The sequence below is a fragment of the Bipolaris victoriae genome (assembly GCF_000527765.1).
Source record: "Bipolaris victoriae FI3 unplaced genomic scaffold scaffold_1, whole genome shotgun sequence".
Lineage (NCBI taxonomy): Eukaryota > Fungi > Ascomycota > Dothideomycetes > Pleosporales > Pleosporaceae > Bipolaris > Bipolaris victoriae.
In genome coordinates, this window is record NW_014575391.1 from 544,546 (window position 1) to 556,722 (window position 12,177).

The 12,177-nt window shown below is 51.3% G+C and overlaps 3 protein-coding genes across 3 annotated transcripts; all 3 read left to right on the forward strand.

Moving 5' to 3' along the window:
- Positions 1 to 512: 512 nt before the first annotated feature.
- On the forward strand, positions 513 to 6,210 carry COCVIDRAFT_84434 (hypothetical protein; the record flags this gene model as incomplete). The annotated part of the gene is made up of 2 exons (XM_014706965.1): positions 513 to 577; positions 642 to 6,210. The coding sequence occupies 2 exons, from the start codon at positions 513 to 515 to the stop codon at positions 6,208 to 6,210; spliced, it is 5,634 nt and encodes a 1,877-aa protein (XP_014562451.1).
- Positions 6,211 to 7,110: 900 nt separating this feature from the next.
- On the forward strand, positions 7,111 to 8,331 carry COCVIDRAFT_11356 (hypothetical protein; the record flags this gene model as incomplete). The annotated part of the gene is made up of 3 exons (XM_014706767.1): positions 7,111 to 7,233; positions 7,287 to 7,934; positions 7,990 to 8,331. 3 exons carry the CDS (start codon positions 7,111 to 7,113, stop codon positions 8,329 to 8,331), a joined length of 1,113 nt encoding a protein of 370 aa, XP_014562253.1.
- Positions 8,332 to 10,405: 2,074 nt separating this feature from the next.
- COCVIDRAFT_11357 (glycoside hydrolase family 72 protein) lies at positions 10,406 to 11,888 on the forward strand (the record flags this gene model as incomplete). The annotated part of the gene is made up of 3 exons (XM_014706768.1): positions 10,406 to 10,517; positions 10,571 to 11,231; positions 11,291 to 11,888. 3 exons carry the CDS (start codon positions 10,406 to 10,408, stop codon positions 11,886 to 11,888), a joined length of 1,371 nt encoding a protein of 456 aa, XP_014562254.1.
- Between the last annotated feature and the right edge of the window lie 289 nt (positions 11,889 to 12,177).

Consider the following 12,177-nt stretch of genomic DNA (forward strand, 5'->3'; position numbering starts at 1 on the left):
GCTGGAGGAGGGTATTACGCAGTTGCCGGAGGCTCGGTGGAAAAGAGAGTATGGGCGGGAAGTGCGGTGGGGTGAGGTGAGTCAAGGATGTGTCAATGAGATGTATATTGAGGCTGCGGAGTTAACACGGAGGTGGCACGCATTAGTCCTGAGTGCCATTGCAGGGCAGGAAAACCACGGCAGACATGCTGCAGACATGTACAATACACAAGTAACGGGATGCGATCACACTACACTAAATTGCACTGCATTTCACTGCATTATGCCGGCGTGTTGAGACGATAACATGCCATGGCCACATGTAATGGACGTAGAGGGCAAAGTTGGGTGGTCCTGATCCCTGCACGTGCTAGCCCGACTTTCGCGTGAGCTCTGGGTTTGGCGACCGTGCAGACATTCTATACAGACATTCACGTCGACGCCAAACAGACGGCCATTGCCCACCCGCGCCCCAACACCCCCTTCATGGCCTTTGGCTAGCTGGCCTACACGTCGCGCACCCCAGCGCAAACATGGCCCCCCTTCAATCGCCCGACTTCGACCTGGCAAAGTGCCTCAACGGCGAGCAGCAGCTGGTGTATGTTTACCGCCTCGTACTCTTTCTCTCCACCACCCACAACCCTTCTAACACACTCTTCCAGCACCTGGAACGTCGCATACCGCGCCCTCTGTGACCCTGTAACCGCGTCCAAAAGTGACGCCCTACGCGCCTTCCTCTCCGCCAAAGAAAACATCGACACCCTCACCCACCCATGGCGGCCCTTCCCAGACCCGTCGTCGCAGGAAAAATCAAAGTTTGAATCCAAGACAGCGCCTATCAGCGTCACTCCAGCCCAGAGCGATCACTATGATGTAGAGGAGATCAAAGAAGACAGCCTTTGGCTAGCCAAGGAAGCGCAAATCTCGGAATACGCAGCCTTGCAGCTTGTTGTGCAGGAATGGCAGGGTCGCCCTGCCGCCCAGCTGCTGAGTGGTCTGACGGAAGAGGAGGCGCTCAGTGTGCAAGACGCGGCCGGAATTGCCAACCTAGGCGCCTCGACCTTTGTCCCAAACTCGTCCCTCCTCGCAACACCGCTCGCTTCTAAGACCGCCCACCTCGATACAAAGAACCAGCGCCGTCTGCACATCCTCGACATCTACCACTCGACCTGTGCCTCCATCATTCGCATAAGCCAGCTTCTGGTCTCGTGGGGCTGCGCATCCAATCTGCGCAATCAGACCATATATGGCACCGAATACCTCAGCATTGGCGCCGGATGGATTGAAGAGCTCGGCCAGACTATCGCGACAGCACAGGACGGACCCTCGGGTGGAAAGGCACTAGACGAATGTCTCAAGGCCTTCTCAAAGAGATGTGATTCCTTGGATACCGGCTATGCGTGGAATGTGGACGATTCAATACTCGAAGCAGCATCCGAGAAGTGGGTCGTTGCCCAAACCACCGAGTTGCTACACATTCTCCACTTGGCACTAGTACATGCCGATTTGGTTGCAAAAGAATTCCTTCCGGCGGCCACGATTGAAGACTGGCTCAAAGCCTTTAGTTTCCGCGGCTTCTTTCGCGAATTTCCCGCAGTCACCGCTCGCCAGGAGCCTCTTATCCCCGTCATTCAACTCTTGACTTCACTCATGTCCCTGACTATCTTGAAGGTTGACAAGATTATGGACGATCTCGAATCTGGCGATTGCAACACCTGGCATTCTTCGTCGTACATCTTAAACACCAATGTTGTGGAGACCATCACGACCATATTCGGAGAGGCCAAGGTATTGGGTGCCAGTCCTGCCACACCACCCATGTTTGCCTGGGCCCTCGTAACGTGGAAACTTACAAGCCGTGCGAGCTACGAGGAGCAAGAACGTGACCGTCTCCTCGAATCATCAAATGGCGCCGGAAACACCGAATCCGAGCCCTCTTCCCTTGAGGAGGCTGCTTTGGTAATTACAAAACTCGAGAACCACGAGCTATTCGACGGCAAGATGCCATACGAAGACCTGGCTACAGTCAGCTCAGCAGCAGGTGTACTAGCCATCATCAACCAACTTGTCGAAACCAGTCTCCCTGCGTTTGGCACGTCCATTGATCGGATATCTCAGGACAGAGTTCGATTGTTGTTCCTTCACGTAGTTCGCGCTGCTGTTGGGAGCGAGATCGTCGCATATAGTCCAGATCTCATTGTCACAACATACACCATTCTGGCTGGCGATAACACGTTTCGCCGGTGGGACAATGGTCAATTTGCCCGACACGCCGATCCGATTGTGGCATACTTCCTTGAGGACGAATACATCCTGAGGCCAATGTTGCTCAACGAAGCCCGCTTGCGATATCCCTATGAGATGACACCATTTCTGAAATTCTGCAGCGCATTGACTCGTGGGGACAAGACGATGCAGAATGGCATGCCTTCGTTTGTTGATAAGCTTGCGAATCACAATCGCTTGATGCAACGTCTTCCAGATGGATTCCATGACTATCAACTAACGCGTGAAGAGGAGAATGCCAACTGGGTAGAACTTACCGCTGATCTCCCCTTGTTTTCTTCTGCAGGCACATCCACTTTTGGTGCCCAGCGTCGCTTGATGGCCTCGGGCACTTCAAGACACGCACATGGCTTCTCTACTATTCCGGCTGGCACAGAGGGTATCATAGTTGATGACAACTCACAGCCATACGTAGCAGTCTGGCATCACCAACATTCTACTTTATCGTACCTTGTTGAACTTCTCTCGACATATCCCGTTGGAAGCAGCAAAGTCGAGACTGCTACCCAGCAACGCGCGTCTCGTGAGAATGTTGTAGAAGTCATTGGCCTTTTCGCTGACCTGATCCACTCGTCCTTGCACTCGTCCGAGGGCATCTGCTCACCCGAGCTTCTAGAGGCAATTGGCATAGGAGCTGAGGGCAGCGTGGACACTGTTAACATTGTGCTCGCAATTTTCGAAGAAGAACTCTTGTATCTCTGTCAGGAACCAAGCAACGATGTGTCCTTGGAGCTATTGGTCAACTGCACTCATTTCTTGGAAGCTTTGGTCATTGTGTCCCCTCAAAGAGTATGGCCGTGGCTCGCCAGGAGTAGATTATTAGAGGGCGATGGCAACGGAAGCTTGGCAACCATCCTAATCAGCACTGAGATGGTTCTTGGACGATACGACTTCCTTCTTGGATGTATTCGGCTCTACAAGGGTCTTGTCAAGGATTCTGTTGATCGATCCGTGTCCCGCAAAGTCCCTACAAAGGCACTCAGTCGGTTCAATGCATCGGCTCCCGCTGACAGCGGTACTTCGGACAAGATCATGAGCACCATTCTGTTCACTTTTGGTCGCACTCTTGCCAGTATATATGAGAACTCGCTCAACTGGAAGTACTCGCAGCCGGACCACCGCCCCGAAATCAACACTGCCATTTGCGAAGTCTTTACCACAATCTTGAGTCTTGCATACAGCGTAGACGATGCGCCAAAGCTGTCTACTAAGCTCACGAAATCAATTGCACCCATCGCCGAATATCTTACTCAACTCTATCTTGCTGGTTCCGACACCAACCTTCCTACAAACCCGCTCATGACATCTTTGATCATCGGGGTCAGCCCCAACGACAACACCTTGCTTACGACTTCAGGTGCACTATGGACTCAACAGACCCAAAGCACCTTAGCATTTGCCGACCTACTTGTCCGAATTGCCATGCTACTTAACAAACCCTGGACCCATCTGGAGCAACAACTCTTCAAAGCAACACCATTACTCGCCCGACTGTACGCCACGAGTGACAAGTGGAAGTCCCAGGTTGTGCTGTTGTTGGAAGCTCTGGTCCGTGGCGCGGTCCGTGTTACCACCCAAGAAGATTCAGAGATGGCCGACAAGAAGACTGAGCAGCGAGAACCGCCTTCGTTACTAGGCCATCTGGGGCCACGAACTGCGAAGAACTTCCTCAGTGTGCTTTCTCGACTGGATGAGCCACTAAAGATCGTGGACATCCAACGGAACGTGTGGAACTTACTTTCAGCTGTAGTAACGTGCAAGCAGCAGTGGTTCTCTCTGTATTTGCTTACCGGAAACACTCCACGAGAAACAATTCGAAGCAAAAGAAACGTGGCGCAAGATTCAAGGAACAAAGCCCTGCTCACGCGAGCTTTCGATGCGTTGTCTAGTATGACTCTCCCAGAAAAGGAAGCTGCTGGCGTTTCATGGCCGCTATTTACAGCCATGCTCGAGTTCGTTTCTTCAGCGCAAAACAACTGGTCATGGGCAATGGGCGATTTACGGCAGCGTAAAGACTTGATTCAAAAGTTGCTCGCATTCCTCAAATGGATGGCAAAACAGTCTAAACAACCGCGAATTAGCAGTAATGAGGAGACACTAGAGCGATCGTTCCAAAACAAGTTCGCATCTCTCGCCTGCGAAGTCATTGCCATGTACCTCCACAGCTCGCGACAGGTCGGTGACATTACCGTACTGAAAGACATCGTTCCCAGCTTGACGTACTTGGAAGATACTGCTTTGGATCTGCCATCTTACAGTACGTCGCTGCACGGATATTTGAAGCAGAACCTGGAGCAACAGTACCCTGGTGTCTCTCTAGCGAACCTCAAGCGGACCACTTTATACCCTGAGACCTTCGGACGGGCATTCTTCTATGACATTGATCTCGCTCAGCAACTTCTGGGTTTCAACAGCAAGTGGGCTGGCCCTAGGGAGGGCACGGGTTTCGCATCTGAAGTTGAGAAGGCAAACTACAACCTAGGACTCGTAGAATCCCAAGTCTTGTTACTTCACGGCTGGAAACTGTTGGCTCTGGAGCTTGGTCAGGTGGTAGCGAAGGACGAGCGAATCGTCAAGGTCCTCATTGGTGTTGTTCAAAAGTGCATGACTGCCAATACCCAGTCGAACCTCCCGGAAGCATTGTTTGGTCAGCTCATGGTCGTGCGAGCGGATCTGGCATTTGCTTTACTGAAGAAGCTCGTAGAGGCCAAGGTTCGAACTACAGAAGCGCGTCAATTGCTTAGCCCAATACGGAGTGCCATTCGCGCCTCTACTCCGGACTTCGATAGTGTCTTCTCCAGCGACTCGGTCCATTACTACCGGTCCTTGTTACGCATCCTCTACCTCGCTCTTCACTTCCATCTGATTGAGGATACCGACCAGTCCAACGATGCCTCTTTCCGCTCAAGCTTCCGTGGCACTATGCCGAGCAGTCACAATAGCTACACTGAGCCCATCTCCACACAGCTTCTCGAAATTCTGACCGATACAGTAGCCAAGGGGTTCCGTAGCTTGGCCACACAGCTACACGCGGAACCCTTGTCTGTCTTACCATCAGACTTTGCTCTCCTAACTGCGCTGCTACAGCGTATCATCGCCATACCAGAAATGTCCAAGTGGCAGCAACAAGCAGCGCTTCTCTTTGCAAATAACAACACAGTACGCTATGCCACCAGCCTTTTCTCATGGGCCGATCGCCTCGCAATATCACACAATGGCGTGGACGATCCTATTTACGGCGAGCTAAGCATCCTCTTCTTGCTCTCGCTATCCAGCATCCAAGCTCTAGCCGAGACCATGGCTGTCGAAGGTATCCTCAGCCAACTCAACACGGCAAACATTATGAACTACTACCGTCGCGTAAACGGCACCGGTCCCTTTGACAGCCCGGTTCGCATGTACTCTGTCTGGACCAAGGGAATCCTTCCCCTCTGCCTCAACCTCCTCTTATCCGTCGGGCCTCCGATTGCTGGCGAGATTTCCTCATTCCTCAACCAATTTCCTGAACAATTGGCCCGCTCGGCATCAAGCATCAACTCATCGAATTCATCGTCTCGTTACACAGCCAACAGCAACAAGATCACGCTTTCTGTGGCATCTGAAATCCACAGTTTGGCCCTTATCGCCGCGATCTTAGAGAACGTGCGCAAACAAGGGCCTAAGCTGGGTATTCAAGCCAACGAAGTGGCGCTTCTGGAATGGGAAAAGGACGCTGTTAAAGAGGATGTGGAGAGTTGGTTATCGCGTAAGAGTGCGCTCAGAGAACGTCTTGTTGCGGTTGATGAGAAGGAGTTGGACATGCTGAATCGCACCAAGGGCAAGGGAGAGGATGCGCCGAGTGAGTTGGAAGAGAGAGTTGTAGCTGAGCTCGAGGATGCGAGGACATGTATGGTTGGGGGTGCGAACGGCGGTGGGAGTGGTAATGGGGATAGTACAAGGAAGTAAAAGGGAGTTTGTGAAGGATGTTTTATAATGTTTTTTTTCCTTTTGACCACCGTAGGATATGGGATGATGCAGGCTTATGCACTTTTGTTCTTTTGATAGAAAAGAAATGATGGTGGTTTTCCTTTACTTTTTGGAGGGTTCGTGCTTTTCCCTTTTGCGCAAGGTCAGGTACTAAAAAAGCAGGCGCATAACTCTACGGTTCTTTGGATATCGCTTCGAAGCTGAACAACTGAGGATGTTGCACACGGACAAGAGCTTTCGGGAATAAGGTTCGAGATACTAAATCGCCTTGTAGATTACCTAACAGAGATGGATTGGGTGATCAGCATTACGTCACATGTCAGACTCTCAAGACAGCTTCAAGAACAGCCATCGTAAGACTGTGGTTTCAATGTGCGCGTCGTCTCAGAAGCGTAGTAGCATTCTGAACTTGCCAAAGGCATGTGTGTGTGTGTGTGTGTGTGTGTGTGTGTGTGTGTGTGTGTGTGTGTGCATGTTCGCATCGCGGTCACAACAACGTGCAGATGTCACAAGGGGAATGTTGCCAAAAGAGCATGCCTCGGGAGTTTGCCCGTTCCCGTCCCATTGGTGACGTGACTATGCGCGGCTCAGAAGGCTGGGCGGGTTCAACAGGGTCTCGCAGTCATTTAACTTCCTGGTCTCCCCACAACAAAACAAGCTTGCGACGAGCTCAAGATAATTGCTGTTAAGCCCTCGAATCGATTGCATCTTGATTCTTAAGCTGTCAGCCTCGGCTTATACAAGAATTGCAAGGCAGCCAAGCCTGCACCCCAACGGCACTTCTCTTCCGTAGCTTCCGCGGTTGTTCTTTCAGCTCCACCGCGGCATCCCGAAACCATCGCTTCTTCTCGCTACCAAGCTACCCCAGCAATCTCCGACATGTCGCAGAATTACCAGCAATACAGTGGGAATCCCTACGGCCAGGCCGAAGAATATGGTGCGCATTCGAATCCATACGGCGGGAGCGGCGGCTATGGCTCGTCCAACCCATATGGCGGAGGTGTAAGACGTCGCATTCCATAACACGACAAGACAAGACTAATGCGACAGCATAGTATGACGAGCCGCCGCAGCAGCAGCAGCTAAACCCTCCAGCCCCTCTCCAGCGCCATGGCGAGTCCAATTACTCACAGCCGTCGCAATACTCACAGGCTGGTGCCTTGAGCCCAGCGCAAACGAATGGGCAAAACGTCCCTCATACAGACGTACCTCTCAACGGCTTGCCTGGCCAAGGCAATACCATGGAGGCGCCTGGGTCCCAGCCTCTAAGCCGAGATGACTTTTTCACGCGGATCGAAGGCGCAAAGCAGCGCATCGGTCAGCTTACTTCGGACATCCAAACCATTGCCAATATCCATCAGCGCATGCTCTCCTCGCCCGACAACCGGTCCAGTGCTGAACTCGAGGCCGTTGTAACCAACACGCAGATCAGGAACACACAAATCAAGGACGAGATCAAGTTTCTGGAGAAGGACGCCTTGCGCGACCCCAATGACAGGACAAAGAAGTCTCAGGTCGAGGCACTCAAGAGGACCTTCAAGAGCCAGCTCGAGGACTTTCAAAAGGAGGAGGCTGATTATTCCAAGAGGTACCGTGAGGCTATTGGCAGGCAATATCGTATCATCAACCCAGATGCTACAGATGCCGAAGTCGAAGAGGTAGCCAATGCCGACTTGGGTGACGAGGGTATATTTACCCAAGCTGTAAGTGTGAATCGAGACGTGCATAGCAAGAACACTCCGCCTAACAGGTCAATAGCTCAAGTCAAACCGTAGCGGCCAAGCAGCAAGCGTCCTCGGTGCCGTCCGCGCCCGCCACAACGACATCCAGCGCATCGAAAAGACAATGAGCGAGCTCGCCCTCCTCTTCACCCAACTCAACGAGCAAGTCATGTACCAAGAACCGCAAATCCAGCAAGCCGAGCAGCAAACCGTCCAAGTCAAAGACGATACGGAAAACGCAAACAAGCAGCTAGAAGAGGGTATCAAGTCGGCGAGGCGCGCGCGAAAACTCAAATGGTACATTCTTCTTACCGTCATTGCCATCATTTGCATTATCGCGCTCGTGCTGGGACTTTACTTTGGGTTGAAGAAGAATTAGGTGGGATAGCAGGTGTACTGGAGGGTGGTGATGACGTATGTACATAACGGGCTCATGGGAATGGAAATGAGGGGATATGAGGGAATGAGGGAATGAGGGAATGAATGGGTATGGGTATGCGATAAAGGCGAGGGGCTTTATATGGTTCCTTTTTCTACCTTTCTTTCTTTCTTATATTATGATAATAAAGTAATTAATTCTGAGATGATGACGCTGTTACATTGTGTGTTTGTTGTGTAGCGAGGAAAAGAGATGCGAATCGTGGGTATCTGGGCCAAGTTTAACGGACATGATGAGAAGGGAAAATCGAGTACTATGATGCCGATGAAATCGCACATTGGCATCCTGCAGTAATCTAGTGTAGATGAAGAATTCATGGAAAGGGATGATCACATGCTTTCTCTCGCAATACGAGCAAGAATATTAAGGCGCCAAAAAACACGGTTACGAGGCTGACTGACACTGACAGGTGCGAATGGCGATAAGTTTGCATGCGATTTAGTGTGGTAGAAGACACGAGGTGCGCGCTTGTCGTATTCTTGTTTTTTAGTGGCAGTCTAGAAGGAGACTGGGGGAACGAAGGGCTATTTTTGGGGCGCTTGGGGGAGGCGGCGGTGGCGAGAGCGCGTGTGGAAGCAGTGTGTTTTTTGGGTAGGGTCGTGTGGCTGTGTTTTTTTTTGGTGGGATACGGTGTGGGATTGTGATATGGTATAGGATTATTGATGGTGGTGTTGCATGTGAAGATTGATTTTGGGTAGTACGGAGTTTGCCGAGTCGTGTTGAACGTGGAGTGAGGTTGATGGGCTACTAATGCAAGCAAGCATCTCCCCTCTCACTCCACTCCAAATCCAAAGAGAGAGAAAGTTTTTACAGCGCGAACAGTTCCAAATTGGAGACATGCAGATAGGTTATGGAGGTATTTAATAACCCTAATTCCAGATGCGAAAGGGCGTATGCACGTGTGTGCTTACCTTACCATGTGCAGAAAGTGCCGCATCTCGCATCACAAACTCGTAAACCACCCCCCAACCCCATAGTTTAAAATACGGATAGTCAGGGACGCTCAACGCGGCTTCAAATAAAACACGATGACGAAAGGCACCGCTTTGCTCGAACCACTAAGCATCATTCGATCAGCAAAAAAAGTGGATCTAGACGTATGGAAGCTGAAACCAAGCATCGGTATGTTTTGGCACCTTCCCACAGCAGGCAAGAAATAAGTCTCTTGTCTCCATGGCCCAGTTGTCAAGTTGCATGATTACATGCAGGTAATGTTTATTGTGATCGGGAACATGTCATCATATCCCGTTGCATTCGTGCAAAAAAAATGCTACTAACAAAGCCTTCCCGTCTTCTTGTCCCAGGAAAGCTAATCTCGGGCCCGGGGGAGGGACATGGCGCCAGGTAGGGTGATGACGGTACAAGGGGAAGGGGGTTAATGCTTGCATGGTGTATTCCGATCGGCCGTTGCAACAACAAGAAAAGGGTGGGGATGAGATATTGTAGTCGACAACGGAGAAGTGATTGACGTGCTAACGCGTGTCCTCGTTCCCACTGTTTTTTTTAATCATAGTGTGAAGGATTGCGGGCAGTCGATCCAAGCATCGTTGCCACGGCTTGGAAGAGCTTACTAGGGGCCCTAGTCTGCGCTTGAGTAAATCTTGGCGCCTTAGTCAGGGTTTGGCGTTTTCTGTAACGGACACTTGTGGCCAATCAGCGGGGCAAGATGTATGTGCCGCTAAAATTGGACGCGTCGCCTTTCTGCATCTGTCATTGTCTGGGGCCAGCGCCAGCGGTATTAATCTTGTTTGTCGACTTGTTCGCCCCCCGTCCTTGTTCATTGATAACCCTTCATTGCGTCGGTCGCTTTCTCTCTAGCTACAAGCCACCTTTTTCCTTCTTCCCTTTTCACTTTCACCTAATTTCCATTGCAACTTCGTACACTCGTTTTATACGGGAGTTGCTCTACTCGCTGTCTCCCCGACTACGCTTTCCATCCTCCGCACTCGCTTGCCTTTTCTACTGAACTGAACGACGATTCGTAATCCGCATCATCCGATACAAATCTAGCATCATGAAGACCTACATCTTTGCAGTCGCTCTAGCGGCTACTGCTGCTGCCAAGCCGACAGAGCAGAAGCGTGCTTCCAACTCCAAGATCACCCCGGTGACCGTCAAGGGAAATGGTATGTTGTTCTCTGTGAATTGATCCGCCTTTACAATTGCTGACTGAAGCCAGCTTTCTGGGCCGGCAACGAGCGCTTCTACATCCGTGGTGTTGACTACCAGCCCGGTGGCGCATCCGACGCAAAGGACCCCATTGCCGATGAGGACGGCTGCAAGCGTGACATCTCCAAGTTCAAGGAGCTCGGCATCAACACCGTCCGTGTCTACACTGTTGACAACAGTGCTAACCACGACACCTGCATGGGTCTCCTAGCCGACGCCGGCATCTACCTGGCTCTCGACGTCAACACTCCCAAGTACTCGATCAACCGTGCGAACCCCCAGAAGTCGTACAACAAGGTCTACCTCCAGAGCTTGTTCGCTACCGTCGAGATGTTCGCCAAGTACGACAACACTCTGTTGTTCTTCTCTGGCAACGAAGTCATCAACGACGACAAGACGACTGACTGCGCTCCTTACGTCAAGGCTGTCACTCGCGACCTCAAGTCGTACATGAACGCCCGTGGTCTCCGCAAGGTCCCCGTCGGCTACTCTGCCGCCGACGTCGAGTCCAACCGTTATGAGATGGCCGACTACATGAACTGCGGCGACGACTCCGTCCGCAGCGACTTCTTCGGTTTCAACGACTACTCCTGGTGCGATCCCTCTTCGTACGAGACATCTGGCTGGAACATCAAGGTGCAGAAGTTTTCCAACTACAGCATCCCTATTTTGTGAGTTCCCCTTTACACCTAAAAAAAATAAGCACGAGCATTTTCTAACATTACAAAAGCCTCTCCGAGTACGGCTGCAACACTAACACGCGCAAATTCGAAGAAGTAAAGGCTCTCTACGACCCCAAGATGACCAAGTCTTACAGCGGTGGTCTCGTCTACGAGTACTCGCAAGAAGAGTCAAAGTACGGCCTCGTCGAGATCGACGGCAACAATGTCAACGAACTCCCTGATTTCACTGCCCTCAAGTCCGCTTTCGCGGGTACCCCCAACCCTACCGGTGACGGCGGCTACCTCTCCAACGGCCAGGCATCGCAGTGCCCATCTCAGTCCAAGACCTGGGATGTTACCCTTAAGAGCAACGAGTTGCCCAGCCTGCCTGATGGTGCCAAGGATTTCTTCACCAAGGGTGCCGGTGATGGTCCTGGTCTCAAGGGTGATGGATCTCAGGATGCCGGTTCTTCCACCCCAGATATCGGTGATGCGGGTGCTGGCGCTGTTACCTCTGGTGGAAAGACGCCTACCTCTACTGGCTCTCCCACCAGCTCTGCTGGCGCAGCTGCTAACGTGCGTCCTATGAGCTTTGGTCTTGCACCCATTGTCTGTGGTGCTGTTGTGCTTGCTTCTTCGCTTTTCGGCGGCGCGCTTGTTTTGTAAGCTATCTAAGAACACTTTGCCGACCTTTTCTCGAGCGGGTCATTATATCAAAAACTCAATTTTTTTTTAACTACTATACTTTTTGTTTTTGGCGCGCACTCTCCTCCTAGATTATTTCATCACCATTCACACCCGTTTCTGTAGGAAATGGTTCGCGGATCAATGTAGTGCAACGACCCAGTGCGGGCAACGTTTTTTTTTTTCAAGTATCTCAGCTATCTATGGCATTTTAGACGTGAAAATTACAATCTTCTCTTTGTTCGTACTCTTTGTATTCGTGAACAACATT